General features: G+C 50.7%; 1 protein-coding gene across 1 annotated transcript; it reads right to left on the bottom strand.

Moving 5' to 3' along the window:
• Positions 1 to 2,577: 2,577 nt before the first annotated feature.
• SLC46A1 (solute carrier family 46 member 1) lies at positions 2,578 to 9,103 on the bottom strand. Its single transcript, XM_047080736.1, has 5 exons — positions 8,861 to 9,103; positions 7,591 to 8,443; positions 5,311 to 5,394; positions 3,706 to 3,862; positions 2,578 to 3,162 (listed from the first exon to the last, which is right to left on the bottom strand). Exons 1-5 carry the CDS (start codon positions 9,086 to 9,088, stop codon positions 3,105 to 3,107), a joined length of 1,380 nt encoding a protein of 459 aa, XP_046936692.1. The 5' UTR covers positions 9,089 to 9,103; the 3' UTR covers positions 2,578 to 3,104.
• Between the last annotated feature and the right edge of the window lie 12,999 nt (positions 9,104 to 22,102).

Here is a 22,102-nt window from a genome sequence, read left to right as displayed (position 1 = left end):
GCCTTGTTGCCGTGCCTCAGGTTCCTACTGGCCTGGCTCAGCTGGCTTCCCTGGCCCCTCCCCCACCCACATGCTCAGGGGGAGGCCGGGGGAGGCAGCACTCTGCGGCAGCGGCAATAGCCTGGGCAGAACCTGCAGCAACACGTTGGAGAGGCAAGATCCTGAAGAAGGGCAAGGAGTGCAGTTGAATCTCCCCCGGGAATTTTGCTAAAATTGCATTCAAGAGACCTGGGCAGGGCCTGGGTTTCTGCATTTCTCACTAATTCCCAGGTGAGTGGATGCGGTGGTCAAGGAATGACCCACTTGAACTAGCAAGGCTCTAAAACACAAATCCCTCACAAATATTTGCCATTTCCCAGAACCACCGGAGCAACCCTCCCCGGTATTATCTCCATTTTACAGATAAGGAAGAGAATGATGTGCCATTTCCCAAATCATTAGTGGCAGCCCCACGATCCAGACCTGGCCGCCTGGTGCTCCGTCCACTGCCTGTCCTGAGAATCATCCTGGAGGTTGTGCCCTGGGCAGGGCTTCGGACTGACAGCTGGCTTCTCCTTTGCCCCAAGAGGCTAGCAGGGGGAGACAGGTTTGCACCAAGAAAGGCTGACCCAGGAGCTGTACAGAAATAAATGAGCAGGAATGTCCCTCAGCCCCTGTCTCCACTAGGGTAGGAGAGCAAAAAAGTATCCTCCCCCCAGTAAACCCAGGCTTCAGCTAATAGGGTCAGCTAGAGCCTGCCCTGCCTCTTCCCTCCCCGGGGCAGTGAGTTCACACCAGGCTGCCTCAGCTTCCAGAACCACCTCCCACAGGTGCTGGCCGGGTGTAGCTCTTGAGCCACATCATCAGAAAGTCAAAGGTCTTCAGGCTTGGGACTCGTTCCTTCCACTCCCCCTCCTGCAGGAGACACTGTCTTTAGCGGGTCCTGGCCCCAGCTCTGGCCTTCACTGCTCTTGATGCCTTCATGCCACACGAGTGCCCTTCAGTGCCAGGCCCTGGGTGTGGTGGTGACTGAGGCAGACTGGACGCTGCCTTTGCAGAGCAGAGACAGTAACAATACAGTGGGATGACTACCCTCCAGGAGAAACTTTCTGTCTCTTTGTCCCCATCAATCCCACCCCGTCCTGAGGTGCCCTGTGGGCAGTATTCAGAGAGGTTGAGGGCTGTCTGGACACCCTCTACTGCTGCCCCATCCTGTCTCTGGGGAATCAGAGCCCAGCCGCCAATCCCACCAGAGCAGCCCAGGTGATGACCCCCCAGCCAGGCCAGTGTGTTCAGTGGATTGCCTCTCCTGCCATGACCAACATTGCGTGGGTTACAGCCAGGACAGGCACCTGGCCCTCGTCTTCCACCTGGGCCTGGCCCCATGGAGCTGGTCCTGAAACAGAGGGCTGGGAAATAGGCTTTCCCCCAAGCCTGCTCTGACGCAGGTCTGCAGGGTTTGGCTTTTCCGCTTGGCTGGGCATCAGCTAGGTCCCTACCCACCTCACCCCACCCCTCCCCAGGGACTAAGGACTGCATGCCAATGAAGAGGAATCTCATTTTAGCATGTAGGAAGTGAGAAAGGTCTCAGAACATTATCTAATCTAGTGTTTCCTAACTTGTCCACCGGCAATCAGATAATTTGGGGCACTGCTGATCTAGACCTACATAGGAGGGCTTGCTCATGATCACAAGCAAGCCAGAGGCAGTGCCCAGAGTAGAGCCCAGGCCTGAGACCAGCCCAGAGCCTCTTCCTGACCCTCCTCACTGCCTCATGCTGGGATAGTCCGTGGAAGGCCCTCTCCTTGCTTTGGTCTTCCAAGGACAGAGACGGTGAGATGGGAATCTGGAAACAGGCCCAGGCTACAGACGCCACAGCTGACCATGCTTTGTTCTGCACCCGCCCCCCCCCTCCCGTTTCACCTGTGATTTCTGGGGCAGGGGACAGAGAATGAGGGTAGCAGGAGCCAAGCACTGTGGCCAATGCACGCCTGCAGTCAAGTGCCACCTGCTCTGGTCTGTGCAGGGGCTTGCAGCTCTCATCAAAGCTGGTGCCTGGATACTGAATCCAGTTCTGACTTCCAGCTTCCGGTCCAGGCTTTCCTAACACCCTAGAAACGAGCCCCTCATTCTCTGAGAAGTTGGGGCCCCTGGATCATATCGAGGAGTCACATCTCCAGGTTCCTATTAACCTACAGATAAAGGATGGCCCTGCTGAAATGGGTGGCAACAAGAGTGCTGGAGGGCTGAGCAGTGACAAAACCTGACCCTGCTTGGGCTGGTACAGCCGGGTCGACCAGTACAGGTGCCTTCAGGGACTGGATCTCTGACCCTCAGGAATGGGCTCCTGCCCGGATCTCCCCACGAGCCTGATGCAAGTCTGGCAGGCCTCTGCCCCGCAGCTCAGGGGAAGAGAATGAGCAGTCAGATGGAGGGGGAGGTGGGGGGCTGGCCATGCCCAGTACAATCCCATGGCAGCTCAGGGACTCCTGCCCAGCCCAGAGGCTGCTGCTATCTGACCTATGGTGGGCAGGCCAGGAACAGGAAAGCAGAGAGCCCCACAGCCCAATGCCTTGGGGGCCAGAAGGTTCACTTCAGTGTGATTATATGGATTTATTGTGATTGGCACTGTGAAGCCCAGAGGATGGATTCCAGCCAGAGACAGCAGCACTTTCCAGAAGGGACCCAGCCCCTCCCACCCCCCTCCCCTCAGAATCGCATCCAACCCCAGAAGTGACTGGTGGCTGCACACCAGGAACTGAGCCCTGTGAGCTGTGCAGTGTGGGCTAGAAGCACAGATGCCAGCCCTCATGCTTCAACTGGTCCCTGAGGCTTCACCTGCATTAGGGACCTCTCCTCTCCCCTGAAGGGTTCTATACGACTGATGGCATCAAGGGTAAACAGTCCAGATGGCTCCCCCGCTGCCTCCTGGAGTGGGGCTGTGTGGGTTACAATTCTAGATTAGAGTCATAGGCTGGCACAGCAGTGTAGCTTGACCACTTTTTCCAAGGCAGACACTTGCCCTTTGCGGGGTGGTGCTGGCGTTGCTGGGAGCCAGACGCATGCTTTCAGCTAGTTAGTGTTCACTTTGCTCCCACTGCCCTCTGTCCTCGGGTCCAGGCAGATCAGGGGCTCTGAGGAAACTGCTGGAATTCAGGACGAGGATTAGCCTTTTCCAGCACCCTGTGAGAGACCAGAGAAAGGATTCAGATTTGACATGGGGGGACACCCTCAACTCTTAAGAGATGTGACAAGATGTATCAAGGCCTTATTGGGTGGGCTGGTATAGGTCTTTCTCCCACAGTGGGGAGGAGGAAGACAAGGCAATGTATAGAGACATAGGACTCTGGAAAGCAACTCTTATGGCTACGGGGGAGGAAGTCAGTAGTTCAGGCTAGCCTGTGGCCCAGACATAACTAGCTGAGGAAGTTTCCAGGCTTCCCTTTAGAACATTTCTGCCACCATATTTCCATCTGCAAAATGGTAATGGAGGACCGGGGGAGCTGAGGGAGAGAACACAGCCTTGCCAACAAGCAGTGTTAGCCTGACCCTTCCTCTGCTGCCCCTCTGCCTTGCCCTTGGGCAATGGTTCTCAGATGATTAAAGCAGCTGTCTGCAAGGCAAGAATCAAGCAGAATGGTTCCAGGACTGTTCTGGTTGGGAGGAGGAGAAAGAGGACAACTTTGGGATAAAGCATTATGAGCATGGGTCAGAGCCCTACATTACCCAATCAGAATGGCCGGGATGAAGAGGAGACCAGCTCCCAGGAGGAAGGGGAACCCCTTCATAAAGTTCAGGGTGGCTGGGTAGAGCGAGTTGAAAATGCCAGAAGCCATCAGCATGGCCAAGCCATTGACGCAGGCCACAGCAGAAAAGAGAGCACCTGTGAAGAAATAAACATCACACACTGAGGTCTGAAAGGCCTAGATTCAAATCCTAGCACCCCTAGCTCGCTGTTGTGTGACCTGGGGCAAGTCACTTAACCTCTCTGAGTCTCATCTTCCTCAACAATAAATCCTACATCATGTGTTGTGGTAAGGATTGAGTGAGGTCATGCACAGAAAGCACTTCGCGCATGGGACTACAGAACAAATGGCTGGTATTAAATCCATGTATTAAAAGTACATGTGATATCTTCTACCAAAAAGCCTGATAAAGTGGTTTTTGGTTTATCTCCTTTTGAAATCATCTCCTGTTTGAGATTAATTGCTGGGTTAATTCCCAGTTCTAACACTTATTATCTGTGTGATCACTGAATCAGCTGCTTATCCTTCTGGGTTTCTGTTCCCCTTCTGTTAAATAAGGCTAAGACCTATTTTTCATTGACTGCTGGCAACATTAAATTCACACGTAAAGTATCCACCACAGGCCCCCTGGAGGTAGTAAGTTAGTAAGTGCTGTTCTTCTCTCCTGTTCCCCTTGGCATCTCAGGGCACAGTGAAGGTGCTAGAAAAAAAGCTTACTGAGTGAATGAATGAAGGTACATGGGTTTTGGGAGGCAAGAAAACAAACCTCTACTGGGCTACATATGGCACCAGATCCTCCTTCCAGGGCAGATGGGGAAAAGTGCATGAGCCAGATGTTTCCAGACTAGGGTCTAAGGACCCAGAGTCCTGAGGCTATTCTTTATAGATATGCCAGCAGAACCCAAATTTTGCAAAATGAGCAACAACCCAAGAGAAGTTGAGTTTGAACTCTGTCCGACCGTCAAGAGCTGGAAGGCCCTTGTCATCAAGAGCAAACCGCTCATGTAACAGAGGAGAGAACGGGTGCAGAGACAGAAAGGGACCTGCCCAAGATCTCACAGCCAGTGGTACCAGAGTCAGGACCCAAACCACATCCCAAGACCTGCTGCTCTTAAAAACAGACCCAGGTTTGCATCCCAGCTCCACCACTTACTGAGTGACTTTGCGTGACCCAATTTAACCCTCTGGGTCTCTGCTTCTTCAACTGTCACTCGGGGACAAGGAAATATCGAAAGGTTGTCTGCTTCCTCTAAGCTTACACACTGACCCTAGTGAAACATCATCTTATTCATTCTGCAGCTGGAAAAGCTGAGTTCTGGAGAGTAAATCCTGCACCTGGGATTTACCTGAAGGAACAAGTGTGCTCCGCGAACTGCAAATTCCAACCCTGTGATCTGAAAATCCAAGGCACTGTGGCCCTCTGCCAATCCCAGGCAATTTGACACAAGTGCATTTGTTTCGGCTACTAACGTCTCCTGGGTGGAGGGGAGGAAGGTACGCAGCCTCCCGGCTCACTGCTGCCCTCTGCCCACTTCAGGCAACACTGGGTATGAGGGACCAGATACAGGGTGACCCTGACACTCACCCTGCTCTGACTCGCCCACCAGCTTGGAGAGCTTGGCCCGGATGATGGGTGTGGTAACCAATGACAGGAATAGGAGCCCGTACCCTGCAGAGAAAGAAACAATCATCAAGGAAATGGAGTCAGGGAGAGGAGCACCCAAGCACCCTATGTAGCAGAACTCCTATACATACCTCATGTGGGACTCAGGTTGGACACAGGAAGGACTTCCTTACTGGTGATGGAGACAATGACCAAGAAGGAAGGGAGACTACCTTTCTCAAAGCTTGACCTACCTGCTACCTGTTTCATGAATGAATGCTGATTCCCCACCAATTGTGTTCTTGTCGCAATACCTCTTGTGGTCGCAGCAGGCATCACCCAACCATCTTGCACTTAGAAGGGAGATGGCATGGTCCAGAAAACAAGCATGGGCTTTGGAGTCGGCCCCGAGTTCTAAACCTGACATCATTGCTTCCTAACTGTGTGGCCTTGGACATGACTCCTATCTGTGAAAGGATAACAAAGCCCTCCTCACAGGATGGTTCTGGGGTATAGAAGGCCCCCTAAGATTTCAGGGCCGAATCCCTGAAATTTGTAAATGTTGCCTTATTTGGAAAATGGGTCTCTGAAGACATGTTTAAGTTACGGATCTTGAGATGAAGGGATTTTTCCAGGATTACCAGACTGGGCCCTAAATACAATCACACGAATCCTTAGATGAGGGAAACAGAGGGAGCTGTGACACGGAACAGAGAAGGCACATGGAAGAGGAAGAGACCATGTGACCACTGAGACAGAGACTAGGGTGACATGGCCACAAGCCAGGAACTCCAGCAGCCACTGGAAGCTGGAAGAAGCAAGGGAGATTCCCTCCGAGAGACTCCGGAGCTGGAAGCAGCCAGGAGCGTGGCCCTGCTGCCCCCTTGATTTTGACCCCAGTGATACTGATGCTTGACTTCTGGCCTCCAGAACTGTGCCAGAATAAATTTCCATGGTCTTAAGCCATCCAGTTTGTGGTCATTTGTTACAGCAGCCCCAGGAAACAGTACGTGAGGTAACACTTGTGGAGGATACACAGCAAATGCAAGTTCTTTTTCCCTTTGTATCTGTTACTCATAGGCTCACACTGCTTCTTCCATAACGATTCTATCCCTCTGGGACTGTTGCCTCCTAGAAGACAGTAGATCCTCCAAAGTGGGTTTATGAGGCACCCAGGGCCCGTTTAGGTGTCAGGCCCTCGAACCCCACTCTGCTGAGGCTCCCCAGAGCAATGACAGTGCCTTCATCATCTCTGCACCCCTGAGGGCACTGAGCCCAGCACTGAGGCCAGGGGAGATGCTGTGGGCAGGAGAGGAAGGTCCCCGGTCCCCTTCGGCCTCGCTCTCCAGGCAAGCAGCCAAGTTAAGAAATCGGTGATTACTGGTCGGCTGACTTTGTAAACAACGTATTTTAGGACTCTATGAAAATTAATCTGTTCCTTTATTTTATTTTTTTTAAGTTTATTTGTTTTGAGAGTATGAGAGAGAGAGAGGGAGCATGTGCGCACACAAGTTGGGGAGGGGCAGAGAGGGGGAGAGAGACAGAGAGAGAGAGAGAGAGAGAGAGAGAGAATCCCAAGCAGGCTGGGATTCTGTCAGTGCAGAGCCCTACACGAAGCTCCATCTCATGAACCGAGAGATCATGACCTGAGCCGAAACCAAGAGGCAAGTGTGTAACTGACTGAGCCACCCAGGCACCCCTAATCTGTTCCTTTAAAAAAGTTAACTTCCTCATTTCCAGCTACCCCTCTCCTACCAAGAAAAAAAAAAAAAAGAGGAACAAGAAAAAGAACTAACGCAGGCAGGAATCTGTTATCTGTGGTCTGAGAAGACTGGCTTTTTAAAAAACCCAAAGAAGCTGACCAAAGATACCGAGGTAGGGCCTGTGATTCTTATCAGAGAAGTGAGTATTACGGCATTAGTGGCATGGACTTTGTTTAAGAACACCATAAATACTGGCTGTGGGAGGCCAAGAAGTGAAGCTATTAGCCTATGAGCCATACTTTTGTCTTTTGTTCCATCTTACTAACAACAATTTATAGTTGATAATGTGGATTAACTACTGAGGCTACTGAAGGTCTGTCTTCTCCATTTGACAAAGATGGCATTTTTATGAAGTTTCTTCGTCTGTCCTCCAGTGCAGGCAAGGAGCACAACAATGTTTCCAGACACAGGCCTGAACCTGCAGGGGCAGGGAGTGTCTGACCCCCAGTTTTCACCCAGTGCCTCTGGGACGCACTGTCCCCAAGCCCACGCTTTTTACCTGTGAACATGAGGGGTGTGATGGTAGCAAACGCAAAGACCACCATCCCCAGAATGTTGAAGGCCAGGCCAATCTCGGCCACCCAGGCGTCAGCCAGGCAGTGCTGCAGAAGCCGCAGGCCCAGCAGGCTGGTGAGGTACGGGAGGTGCTGAGCTGCAGAACCGTAGCCGATCAGCTTGGAGTCCCAGCAGAGGGGTTTGCTCAGTTCATAGAGGGTCAGGATGTCCTGGGCCCCAAAGTGCACAGTGACCACCATGAAGATGGCCAAGGAATACAGGGCTAAATGCCTCCTGGACTTCTCTGGGGCGGGAGTCACGTAGAGCCGGACAATGGATCGGTGGTGACGGAGCGTGAAGAGCCGGGCAGGCGTTGGCTCCTTCACCGTCTCACCAAAGCAGAATGCTGCATAGAGAGTCATGGCTATCAACAAGGCCAAGGCCAGCCAGAAGGGGTTGGCGTAACCCTGGGCCCGGAGCCAGTGGCCCCCGAGAAGGCTCGCCAACATCCCCGCCACCCCGATGCACGATTCCAGCAGGGCCATTCGCATGGTGCGGCTGCGGCTGGAGCTGACATCTGCCACGGAGGCAAAGCCAGCAGCCAGGAGGCCACTGAAGTCCCCAAAGAGAGCGCAAAGGATGCGGCCCAGCACGAAGTAGCCGACGTGGAGTTGCAGCTGCACGACAAAGATGGACACCAGAGCCTGCAGCAACAGGCCCAGTGAGGCCAGCACCAGCAGTGGACGGCGGCCCACACAGTCACTCCAGGCACCCAGCAGGGTGAATGAGAAGAGCCCCACAAGGAAGCCGCCCAGGTTCATGTAGAGGGTCCAGTGGGAGGTAAGGGTCTCCACTTCCTGTGGGGACATGAATCTTACCAGGGTGCTGTTCCTCACTCTGGGTTGCCCAACTCCCAACCGTCACCATCCTGGGAGAAACGGGGATGGGGACTATCTTTGGAGCCCTAAACCTCAGAGAACCGGTGCTGGGTTAAGTGGAATGGACTACGGTCCCAGGCCCTTACTTTTACTCCCTTTGCTAATCCTCACGTCCTTGCTCTACCTAGAGGAACTTTAAGCACCCCCCCACACTGCAGGGGTCGGTCCGGCGCCAACTAGGCTCTGGCCCCGCCCACTACCCAGTCTCCATACCCACCCCCCCCCCGCCCCCGCAGCTTGCCGGGACCCAGACGCAGGCCCCGCCCCATCGGCTGCCCAGCGCTCCAGCCCGGGGCCCACCCGGTGCCACGCTCCGCGCCCCTCCGGCGCCGCTACCTTCATGATGGGGTCCGCGCTGTGGTTGCTGCAGCTGCCCCTGTCGCGGGTGCCATTGTAGCCGAGGTCGGCACTGAAGCGGTGCCACAAGTACTGCGTGGTGAGCGGGCCCTGCAGGACCAAAGCGAAGTTGGCGAAGACTATAAGCGGCTCCACGGGGCCGCGGCACAGCACGGCCGCCGCGGGGCGGCCGCGGGCCTCGTCCGGGGGGCTCGCGCGCCCCTCCATGCGCGTGCGCGTCGGGGCCGGCGCGAGACAGATGGCTGGACGATTCTGCGCCTGCGCCCAGCGTCCCCTTTTTTAAAAAGCCTGGCGGGGCGGGGCCGCCGTTCCCTTCACTCTCGCCCCGCCTGCTCCGGCCGGTAAGGGAGGGAGAGGGGCCGCGCACCCCTGGCTCACCGGATGACCTCACCTGTAGTCTGCAAGGATGCCGCCCTACAGCCCTCCATTCCAGGCCCAGAAACACTCCTAACAATAACAAAAAGTATCAATAATTAACATTTATTGATCGTTTCCTGTGCGCTGGGCACCGTACTAAACTGCGTGCATTGGTCTTCTGACAACCCTATAGGCTAGCCATTATTAATGCTCACGGTTTACAGATGAGGAAACGAGGACATGGGGCACCCAAGGCAGAGCTCGAAGAACACTTGACCTCTGACGCCTATGTTGATGTTCGGCGCTGCAGCAGAGGCAACTCAGTGCAGCCTCACGCTCTCGGCCTCGCTTCCACGACCTAGACTCTGCTACTGGGTCGGGCACTTACCTCCCTGTGCCCCATTTCTTCATCTTTAAAGTGAGGGTGCCAATACAACCTGCCTCAAAGAGCTGCTGTGAAAGAAGAGTGGTACATTCTAAGTGCTGTTATTGTTATTAATAGGCTGTTACCTGCTCCACTCCTGCCCTAGGGTTTTTTCCTTGGGAAACCGGTCTTGTTGGGGGGCTCAGGACTGGCTCCGCAGTGACTGCGGAGGAGCAGAGGAGAAGACTGTGGAGGGCCCAGGAGACCATGGGTGTGGCCCTGTGCTCCTGGGTGCTCCAGCTATAGGAACTGGGCCAGAAGGCAGTCATACCTCCTGTCTGGGCATGTTTTATTGCCTATAAAAGGGAAAAGCATTACCTGCCTTTCTCCTTTATCATTTAGTCTTTCAGCCTATTTCTTGAGCACCCCTTATATGTCAGGGACCATGCCGGGGTGCTCCTAGAACACAGCGGTGAAGGACACGGACAAAGCCTTTACCAGGCCCTGTAGTTCTTAGAATGGTGGGGTGGGGAGAGACCTCAAAGAATCCTACTAATCTGTGTAAGAGCTCAACTGTGGAAAGTCCTTTAAAGGAGAGGAGCCGTGGGACTCCAAGGCTGCTCATTCAGGAGCCTGGCCAGGCCTAGGAGGAGCAGGGCCAGAAAAGGCCGCTTGCCTTGACAATAGAGCAGTAGAATGAATTTCCAGAGGCAAGCTCTGTGCCATGACCCACAGGCCTGAATTTGGGGATGGTGGGGACTACCCATTTCTGGTTACCATGACTGTGCATGGTCTTGTTGCTGGCTTATTGACCATCCCCAACCTCCCCTGAGGCAGAAAGAGTCCTAGGCTCCCAAAAGATGGGTGCTGGCTAGATACTGGTGGACCGAATGAGGCCTGCACCCCCATGGGACCATTACCAACCTGTCTAGAAAATTCCACATTAAACACACAAGCCCCTGGAGTTGACTCCCTCCCCTCTCCATCGCCTACACAAAAGTTTGGCCCAGTTATGTCAGCTGCAGGCAGGAAAGGGTGCCCAGCTGAAATTTTATTGCTATTTCCTGTAGAACCAAGAATGAGAGACAGAATGCCAAGGCCCCTCAGCTGGGAATGGGTCAGGGTGTAGCTCATCCCAGAGCTGAAGCCTGTGGTGCTCTTAAAAGAGGTCTCTCTTCCACCTCTTTTAAGACCTAGCTACAGTCAGGTCACTGCTCTGCGCAAAACCTTCCAGTGGTTTCCATTTCATTCGGTGAAAGCCACATCATTAAGAGGGCCCTAAGACCATGTGCCCTCTCTGATCCCTTCCCTACATTATCCCTTTTGCTCCTTTGCTCTAGCCACAGTGGCCTCCTAGCTCCTTCGATTTGTCTAGCAGGCCCCTGCCTCAGGGTTTTTGCATTTGCTGTTCCCTCTGCCTGGAATGGTCTCCTACCAGATATCCGTCTGACTGGCTTCCTCACTTCACCAGCACTTCTGCGGTACTTCCTTTTCACAAGTCACCAACCACAGCTCCTGACGAGCTGTTCATGTTTTTCGATATTGAGAGGAAGGGCAGAGAGAGCCTGAGGGGAAAGCCATTTCCTGTTTCGAGTGTGTTCCTCACATGCCAGCTCTAAAAGTCAAAGCGGCATCCATGTCACAACCACCGGCGTCCAGAGCCCTGAGGTGGAAGCTGCAGTTACATCTCCCTCGCTGCGAGACTTTGGCCAAGTGCCTTTTTGGCCTCCGTTTTCTCATCTGTGAAGGAATTTCTGGCCTCTGTTTCCTTGTCTGTGAAGAGTGAAGTCATGACATCTGTCTCCGGGGTGACTGTCAGGATCAAATGAGAAGAAACCCCTGTGTGGCTGTGTCCAGGTGCCAGAGATGGTGGTTTCTGCTGAGCTGAGCTTGACGGTGGGGAGGGACCTCACCAGAAAGAAGTGAGGCGGTTGCAGGTGAGGGGATCAGCTGAGTCTTAGAGAGCAATGCTGGCCAGAGTCCAGAGAAAGGCAGGGCTGCCCAACCACTTACCCCACAGGAGCGAGTCCCCGAAGCACTTCCTGTCTTGGAGCTCCTGCTCTTGGACTCATTATTTTTAAAGCTTTTTCGGGTCCTTAACGCTTTCTTTTTTTAAGTTTATTGATTTGTTTTGACACAGAGAGAGAGCGCGCGCGCGCACGAGCACGAGCAGGGGAGGGGCAAAGAGAGAGAATCCCAAGCAGGTTCCATGCTGTCTGCGCAAGCCCAACGTGGGGCTCGATCTCACAAAAGAGTTTACTCCGGTCCCTCCCCCTAGAGGAGTTCCCAGGCCAGTGGAAGGTGCACCACAAATCCCAAATCACAATAATAAAAGTATGCAGCGGCATAAATCAGTTCAGAGGTTCCTCAAGAGGAAGTCAGAGGATTCTCAACAGAGGAGCTGAATTTGAGGCAGGAAATGATGAAGAGAAGTCACCAGGAGAACAGAGAGGAAGTGAAGAAGGGCTTTCTGTAGATAAGGTAGGTCATCTAATTACCCATGAATCGCACGGTTAAATAGTATTCTATTGTGTGCGTCTGTGTGTGTGTGTGCATTGTTAAATGGAAATGTTTAAAATATACTATAAAAACCTATCCCGGCAACTGTTCATTTTTAATTTGTCTGGATCCTCAAATAAGGGATGCGGCCCCAGGCCTCTTGACCTCTGGGAGACCTTGCAGGCACTCCTCATGGCTGACACAGTTTTGGGGGTGACAATGTGGGTAATGTCTAGGGGTTCTCAGGAAGGATGTCTTTTGGCCAAGTCCTCCCTCTAGTTCCAGGCTCAGAACCCCAGCTGTGATGGCCTGGGGCACCAGGCTTTTCTAAGTGCATCAGAGAGCTAAACACAAACCAGACTGGGGCATAAATCAGAAGGCTGTGCACAGACTGGCCACATGGCTCGTGTAGAGCTGCCCATTTCCAGTACAGGGGAAACGAGCAATGGAATTACTGAGCTGTGAGGGTTTGTGACTCAGTCTCCCCTTCCTTGGTGGTGCTCATATTCCCTATTGTCCTATGCTGACCAGGTAAACATGTCCTTTTTATAGATGTGTCAGTCGTGCTGATTAAGTGGCAATTGACTTCCATTTAGGGACTGCTCTGTGCTGGCCATTTTACAAATATGACCTCTCATCCTCGTTACAACTCAGAGAACTATTTGAGTTGGTGTCTGTCTGACTCCAAAGCCTCCACACCTTCTATTCTTTCTAGTTCACAGACCCATAACCCGCAGGCTAGATATGGATATGGTTTTGAGTGATTCACGCAGTGTTCTTAAACAGTTAGCGCACATAGTGTATTTTGAATTTTGCATTTGTTGCTGACATTTCACAGTTGGAAGTCACGTGAAAATCCAGATTTCTGGATTCTCTTGGAAACTCAGAGATTGTGGCAACATTCACGTAAGCATACACCGGGTAATGCTAGGAGGGAACTGTGTGTTTCAGTTCATCACCGCCCCGCCACTCACCTTCACTCAGAGGAAGGACTCCTGATCCTGGAAGTCATGGAGCTTGGGGCCCTTTTAGGGGCCCTGCTGTTGTCTGGGAATGGGATCCCAACGTTTCTATAGGTTCTATACTGAGGCTTTCTGAACATAGAGCAGATGGGACCACTGTGACGCAATGCCAAGCTGCTACTCTAAGGGTCTGAAAACATTCTGCTTCCTCCCATATTAGGTTGATTTAATTAGCGATAAGGCCACCTTAGGGCAGAGCCCACCACAATCTGGTGTTGCTGTGGAGAGAGGGCGTGAAGCCAGAGAAGTCGGGAGGGACCAGATTATGCCCGTAAGGAGTTGAGTTCGGATCTCACTGAGTTCGAGGTGCCTGTGTGACATCGAGGGGGAAGGGGGCTCCCATGGGCAGCGGTACCCAGATTCATGAAGGGTAGGCCTGGGGGGCACCTGCATTTGTGTGATGTAACCATGGGAGTGCACAGACCTTCCAGAGAGGACCCAAGTGACAGAGAGCCCCCGTCAGTGGGGAACACTGGACAGAGGAAGAAGAGGGAGGAGGAGAAGCCGAAGAGAGTGTTGAAGAAGCCAAGAGAAGAGAATTCGTAGTCAAGAGTGGTGATGTGCTGGTTACTAAAGAGACGTCTAGGGAAGTGTCAGCAATTAGGGGGTCAGTGCTGGGCACGCTGGAAGTTCTAGCAACTTCCAGGGAAGGGAAGGAAATCGGATCACAATGGGCTAAATATCAGCTGGATGTTTAAGACAGAGGAACAAAGCGGAGGTGCCCCTTGAGAAGCTCACCCTTAGAGAATGTAACAAGCAAGATACAGCGCGCTCTGGCGTGAGGTCAGCTCCTCTCTCAAAGGCGCAGCTGAGCAGCCTCAGGGGGGGACAGGCAGGCCTCATCTCAGTGACCAATGCGATCTCAGAGAAGCATAGCTGAGGCTGAAACCTAGCCAGGGGGAGCGAGAAAGCGAAAAATGCATCCCTAGCTGATTACATGGATGACAGCAGCAGATGCCTTCTCGAATTCTCCACGGCATTAACCTGTCCAGGCAGCCAGCTGCCCTCCAGGGTCTGCACACGGACCCTTTCCTACTTATGCTCCAACCCTCCTGGGTCACCGGTCGGGGGCTAAGCCGGGACACCTTCACAGCCCTGCCAAACCAATACTTCAGGCTGTCCCACGGTACCTTCCCCACTTTTAGCTTTTCTATGTGCTTATTTTGACATTTGCTTGGCATTTGCTCTTGTTCTGTAAGACTGGCTCGGAAAAGGGAAAACACAAGGCTAACCCCAGTGCCGTGTGCTTCGGATAGAGATGGAGATACTGGAAAGGCATTTTGGGCCACAGGTGAGTGCTCATTGCCCTGAGGGTGAGTGAGGGATGCAAAGGCAAATTTAAAGAACGTCTGTGAAGGGTGCCTGGGCGGCTCAGTCAGTTGAGCATCCGTCTCTTGATGTGGGCTCAGGTCATGATCTCAGGATCTTGAGATCAAGCCCTGAGTCAGGCTCCATGGAGCCTGCTGAGGATTCTCTGTTTCTTTCCCCCACAAACACACTCTCTTTCTCTCTCAAAACAAAACAAAGCAAAACAAAACACAAAAACAAAAACACACGTGTGAAATGACGGGCCTGCCTTTCCAAGGGTGTGTCTGAAACATAACGAAATGGGATGTCTCTAAAAACGATGGATTAAGGATCAAAACACCCACCTGCATAAACCACTTCAGATGATTAATACCAACAGAGGGTTCTTGCAGGATTCCTCATTTTTTTCCCCGGCTTTGAGATATAATTGACATACAGCATTGTGTAAATTTAAGCTGTACGACATGATGATTTGATATATGGATATATTACAAAATGATTAGCACAATAAGGTTAGTTAACACATCAGTCTCCTCACATAGTTACCTTTTGTGTGGGGACGGTGACAACTTTCCAGATCTATTCTCTTAGCGACTTTCAAGTATATCATACAGTGTTAACTATAGTCACCACACTATACATTACATCCCAGAATTTACTATTTTTTTTAAAAAGATTCCAATTTTAAGTAATCTCTCCATCCAACATGAGGCCAGAACTCGCAACCCCGAGACCGAGAGTCACATCCTCCACTGACTGAGCCAGGCAGGTGCCCCCAGAACTTATTCATCTTAAAAATACTTATTCGGGGCACCTGGGTGGCGCAGTCGGTTAAGCGTCCGACTTCAGCCAGGTCACGATCTCGCGGTCCGTGAGTTCGAGCCCCGCGTCGGGCTCTGGGCTGATGGCTCGGAGCCTGGAGCCTGTTTCCGATTCTGTGTCTCCCTCTCTCTCTGCCCCTCCCCTGTTCATGCTCTGTCTCTCTCTGTCCCAAAAATAAATAAACGTTGAAAAAAAAATACTTATTCATTGGCATGCCTGGGTGGCTCAGGCAGTTAAGCGTCCGACTCTTGGTTTCGGCTCAGGTCATGATCTCACGGTTTGTGAGTTCAAGCCCTGCATTGGGCTCTGCGCTGACCGCGCGGAGCCTGCCTGGGATTCTCCTTCCCTCTCTGCCCTTCCTCTGTTAGCGCGCACACACTCTCTCTCTCTCCCTCTCAAAATAAATAAACATATAAAAAATACTTAATCATCTGGAAGTTTGTACCCTTTAACCACCCATTTCTCCCACGCCCCAGCCTTTGGCAACCACCAGTCTACTTTCTGTCCCTGTGAGTTTGGTTTTATAGATTCCACGTATAGGTGAGATCATACAGTGTTTGTCTTTTCTCTGTTTGACTTATTTCGCTTAGCGTAATGTCCTCAAGGTCCATCCCTGTTGTCACAAATGGCAGGACTTCCCTCCTATTTATGGATGAATGATGTTCCATAGTATATGAATACCACATCTTCTTCATCCATTTTTTAAAAAGTGTATTTTTTCTTTCTATAATTTATTTGCTTTTTATAATTTACACCAAGTTAGCGCATGGTGCAACAATGATTTCAAGATGTTTATTTATCTATTTTTTGAGAGAGAGAGAGAGAGAGAGAGAGAATGCACAAGCAGGGGAGGGGCAGAGAGAGGGAGAGGGAAACAGAATCCAAATCAGGCTCCAGGCTCCAAGCTATCAGCACAAAGCTCGACATGGGGCTCGAACCCACGAATCGTGAGATCATGGCCTGAGCTGAAGTTAGACACCTGGGCCACCTGGGCGCCCCTCTTCTTCATCCGTTTATCCATCGATGGACACTTAGCTTGCTTCCACATCTTGGCTATTGTAAACAATACTGCAGTGAACATAGGGGTACAGATATCTCCTTGAGACAGTGGTTTCATTTCTTCAGGCAGATACCCAGAAAGGGAGGACCTGCCAGGATTCCTAGTTCTTGACTTTGTTTGCAGCTGCAGTTTGTGATGGCTGTTGCCAGTGTCTCCCCACGTCCCTCTCTTCCTGGGTCTCTCGGTGTCTTTAGAGCCTATCGAATGGACAGGTATAAACATGGGGCTTGTATATCCTCAGGGAGAGGAAGATGAGCTTCCCATAATCACAAGCAAATGATATCAGACCTTCTGAGTGTTAACAACACTGAGCGAAAACGGTGACTTTCTCTTTAAACGTGTGTCTGAATTTCCTTTCAGGTACGTACTTTGCGCGCTGTAATTCCTCTTGTTTGCAAAATGTATATTTGAATCTCTTTTTAAGTCTACACTTTCTTTATTTCCTCTGTTGTGAAAGTGTGCACTTGAATCGCTTTCCAAATATGTACTCTAAGTGTGTCCACCGAGAGTGCAAGGGGAGTGTAAGATCCCTCCCCGTGGATCTTACACCGATTTCTGGCAAGGTGGCTGTGGCGTGGAGAAATCTCGGGTGATTCCCGCGAGGGAGAGAGAACCTGCAAAACGTGATATAGGCAGTCCAGCTTCTAGATAGTGGAATCTAACCCCAATTTTTCCTGTATCCATATTTTTTGAGAAAGTCATATTACCAAAAAAAAAAAATTAATAATGACAAAGAAATGTCGGTGACCCAAATGTAGCAAGAATAATAACAGTAGCTAATGGTTAATGAGCATTTAGCATATGCCAAGGATAGAAAAAACTCATTCTTTTTTTTTTTAATCTTTTTTTTTTTTTTAACGTTTACTTATCCTTGAGACAGAGAGAGACAGGGCATGAACAGGGGAGGGGCAGATAGAGAGGGAGACACAGAATCTGAAACAGGCTGCAGGCTCTGAGCTGTCAGCACAGAGCCCGACGCGGGGCTCAAACTCACGGACTGTGAGATCATGACCTGAGCTGAAGTCGGACGCTTAACCGACCGAGCCACCCAGGCGCCCCAAGAAAGAACTCATTCTAATAAAATTTTACAAGGTGGTTATCAACATTCCCATTTATAGAGGGGGAGACTGAGGCTTTTTGAGGTTCAGTGATTTACCAAAGATCCTGTGGCTTATGAAGGGTCAGAGTCAGGACTGGAACTTCATGTGTCTGATTCCAAAGCCAGACTTCTCAGCCCTGCCCTCAGCCTCCTCCCAGGTCTGTAAAGCTGTTGGTGACAGCCAGCTCATTACAGAATCTGTTCTCAAGAGAAGAAATAAGTATTCAATTTCCTCTTGAAAATTTTCAAGAAAAGCCACTAAAACCCACCCACATCAGACTCTCCAGCACTATCTTGTGCAAAATTTCTGTTGAAAAATCAGCATCAGCAAGCCTTTAAAATGAATTTTTCCCAGGGCACCTGGCTGGCTCGGTCAGTAGAGCGTGTGGCTCTTGATTTCAGGATTGTGAGTTCAAGCCCCATGTTGGGCATAGAGATTACTTAAAAATAAAATATAAGAGGCACCTGGGTGGCTCAGTTGCTTAAGCGTCTGACTTCAGTTCGTCATGATCTCACAGCCTGTGGGTTCGAGCCCCGCATTGGGCTCTGTGCTGACAGCTCAGAGCCCAGAGCCTGCTTCGGATTCTGTGTCTCCCTCTCTCTCTGCCCCCTCCCACTTGTGCTCTACCTCTCTCTCTCAAAAATAAATATTTAAAAAATTTTTAAATAAAAATAAATAAAATTTAAAAAATAATTTTTCTCGTCTCTTAAGTGAGGTGAGAGAATAAGAGTTGGGTGGTAAGAAATTACCCTAGGAACTTTAATTTTATTGCTACTTATGTTTAATGTTACTATGTGATCTGTCTTTAACTTTTTTATGATTATGAAAATGTACACACACACACACACACAAAATAGAATGGTGCAACGAACCCCCATATACTCATAACTTCAACGATGATCAAATCTTGCCATAGATTCATCTATTTCTGTCCTTTGCTAAAGTATTTTAAAACAAATTCCAGACATTATGATATTCTGTCATTTCTAAAATATATAGACATTTTCTCACATAAGCACCATGTTATTATCACCCCTTAAAATTGAACAGTTCTGGGCGACTGGGTGGCTCAGTCAGTTGAGCATCTGACTTCAGCTCAGGTCATGATCTCACGGTTTGTGGGTTGGAGCCCTGCATCGGGCTGTCTGACAGCTCAGAGCCTGGAGCCTGCTTTGAATTCTGTGTCTCCCCCAACCCTCTCTCTCTGCCCCTTCCCCACTCACTCTCTGTCTATCTCTCTGTCTCTCTCTGTCTCTCTCAAAAATAAACATTAAAAAATTTAAAATTTAACAATTCTTTGACATGATCTAATACTGAGTATTCAATAATTGTTCCCAAGAAATGTCTTTTTATAACAGCTGTGCTTGAATTCGACTTCAGATAAGCCCACACCATGCATTTTCGGGGCATGTTATGGCTCTTAAATCTCTTTTGTTCCGGAACAGTCTCTTCATTCCCCACCGTCCCCTGTGACTGCTTTTACTGAGTCATACAAGAAAATACCCATAAACATTTACATAATAAATAGGGGTTTTATAGCACTTGTGGGTTCCAGGAACAGACTCCACCATATGACAGGTAAATCTATTTCCCACCTTTTGCATCCTTCACTGCCACAATATGTGAGAAATAAGGCACTGCTTGTAGTGGGAAGATGTATCAACAGGAAAAAGTGGCCCAAAGTAGGGTGGGAGAGATGTCCAGAAAACGGACACCAAAGGGAGAGATGGAATTTGGTAACTTATCCACTCCAGGGCAAGAGGCATTGAATCCAGTAGATGTGAGCCTTCCCTTCACAAGCATCATCGATGCATCAGTGGACAGCAGTCCTCACAGCAAGTTGCTCGTGGTCGTCATAAATAGCCTCACAGTGTCCCCACACACCTATACCCATACCCGCACTTCATTCTCCTTCTCCCTTGGTGACCTCTGATGACCCTCCAGCCTCCAGGGTCCTGGACGAGTGGGTAGAGATGCCTGGTGAGTGACCCATGCACTCGGTCCCTCTGGGAAGATCTATTTAGGTTTTCTGAAGTTCGATTTTCTTTTCTTTTCTTTTCTTTTCTTTTCTTTTCTTTTCTTTTCTTTTTAACATCTTATTTGTCTTGAGAGAGAGAGGGAGAGACAGTGCATGCGTGAGCAGGGGAGGGGCAGAGAGAGGGAGACAGAGAATCCCAAGCAGGCTCCACACTGTCAGCACAGAGCCTGATGAGGAGCTCGATCCCACGAACCGTGAGATCGTGACCTGACCTGAGATTAAGAGCCAGACACTTGACCAGACGCTTGACCTACAGGTGCCTCTTAAGTTTGATTTTCTACTGGGAGTTAACGCATCGGTACTTGAAACTATGAATCGGTCCCTTATGGGTTTCCTTACTGCGTGTCAGCCTCTGACAACCAGACGGTCTGGCTGTTCTGATAAAGTGGCACTTGGCTGCCCAAGGTTCTGTTGCCATGGCCAGGATGGCTCTTTGGAAGACCACCTGCCAATCCTCATCACTAAATGTCTTACCTGGTGGACAGGCCTTCTGTGACCTCATCTTTTCCTTTCCTCCCCTTATGCTGCCACCCCCGTAACCTTCCAACGATTCCTTCCCTATCCCCACTGCCACTGCACCAGCCCAGACCCTTCCCTTCTCAGACTATTCCAACCAACTCCTGACTTGTCTCATGTATTCTAGTCTTGCTCAGCTTCCAGATCTTTTCCACAGTGATTTTCTGTCATGTCGATTTCATTTGGTTTCATCCTTCTTTAAAACCTTCAATGGTGGGGTGCCTGGGTGGCTCAGTCGCTTCAGCATTCGACTCTTGGTTTTGGCTCCAGTCATGACCTCACAGTTTGTGGGTTCAAGCCCCACGCTGGGCTCCACACTGATAGCATGAAGCCTGCTTGGGATTCTGTCCCTCCCTCTCTCTCTGTCCCTCCCCTGCGCACGTGTGCACGCCCTCTCTCTCACACACAATAAATAAATAAAATCTTAAAAAAAAAAAAACAAAAACCTTCAGTGGTTCCCTTGGCATGACATGACATCTAAGGCTTTTTCTGATCTGATGCCAACTCCCTCACACTCAGTCCCCACTCCATGAAAGACACCATGCCCGCTCCCCATACAGCCCTGGAACCAGCTACTGCCCTTGCCTAGAAGGCCCCACTCCCGTGCCCACCCCACCTGTCCATCTGCTGAAGTGACTCCTTCCTGCACATCTTTCTAGACTCACCTTAGATATCCCCTCCTCCAAGAAGTCCACTCCCCATCCGGAGACGGCACTGCCACAGAGCCCTGTACCCCCCCACCACCCCATCAGGGTACTAGACTGTTAGTTCTCCGAAGGAGAGTATGTCTTGCCTTACCTAGCAATGCCCGACAAGCCAGGAATTATCGTCAGAGGACTGAAAAAGTGACATTTTAAGATTGCGTGCCTTCTTGGCTCCAGGCTGAACTCCTGGAGTTTAGCTCCTTCCACTACTCCTCCTTTGCTGGGATTTCCAGATTCTTCCCCATAGTGGCTTTTCTCTCTTTTCTTTTCTTTTCTTTAAGTCTGTTTATTTTGAGAGAGAGAGAAAGCTCATGAGCACAGTGCAAGCAAAGGAGGGGCAGAGAGAGAGAGGGAGAGAGAATCCCAAACAGGCTCCACTCTGTCAGCGTAGAGCCTGACACGGGGCTTGATCCCATGAACCTCGATATCATGATCTAAGCCAAAACCGTGACCTGAGTGGAAACCAAGAGTCAGATGCTTAACCAGCTGAGCCACCCAGGTGCCCCAAGTGGCCTGTCTTGCAGGGACAGAGCACTCTGCAGGAGCCACATGAGCATCATTTGGCTTGTCCAAATAAATGCCATCTTAAATGAAACCGTAATTTGGAGGGAGAAAGGGCATTCTCACTGCCTTGCTGGCTTCTGCTGTGTTGTTCCTGAGAACCCCCCAACTCCCATCCCACGCTCTACTCCTGGGTCCACTTTTACCACCAGGCCCACATGCAGGTGGTTTGGGACCCTTGTCAGTCCCATACAAGTATCCCTTGCATGTGATGTCACCTTGTTAGATTCGGCCCATCTGTGTCACTTAGCATTCTCTAGTCTCAAGGAAAAAGAAATACATTCTGGCTATCTATTTTTTTTTAATGTTTATTCATTTTTTGAGAGAGAGAGAGAGAGAGAGAGAGATACAGAGCACGAGTGGGGGAGGGGCAGAGAGAGAGGGAGACACAGAATCCGAAGCAGGCTCCAGGCTCTGAGTGGTCAGCCCAGAGCCCGATGTGAGGCTCAAACTCACTGACCACAAGATTATGACTTGAGCTGAAGTTGAACGCTTAACCGACTGAGCCACCCAGGTGCCCCTCTGGGTGCCTTTTTAAAATGAATTTGTTTGAAGTCCTTGGAAGGGAAACTCTCAGAATAAAAGGATGCGGAACAGCCAGGTCACAATTAGGACAAGACACAGGACAGTTCTGGGAATCCGGGCAGTAGGAATAATCAGACACCTTTTACAGGGCGTCACCGTAACCCATTTCTATCACTCTCAAGATTCCGCTTCCCAGGAAACCGGCTGCTGGCCTGGCTGGGTCACATGCCCGCCCCCTGACAAGGAAGGAGGGAGGCGCCTTGATTCTTCCATGGCTGCACCCAGTGGGTGCAAGATGCTGTTATCAGAAGGTGAGTTAGGGGAAAACAATTATCTCCATGCTGC

Source organism: Lynx rufus, unplaced genomic scaffold, assembly GCF_022079265.1.
Source record: "Lynx rufus isolate CCGP_SWC_20201006 ecotype Redwood Valley unplaced genomic scaffold, mLynRuf1.p SCAF_18, whole genome shotgun sequence".
Taxonomy (NCBI): Eukaryota; Metazoa; Chordata; class Mammalia; order Carnivora; family Felidae; genus Lynx; species Lynx rufus.
The sequence above is the reverse complement of the archived record's forward strand: the minus strand, read 5'-3'. Positions and strand labels throughout refer to the sequence as shown.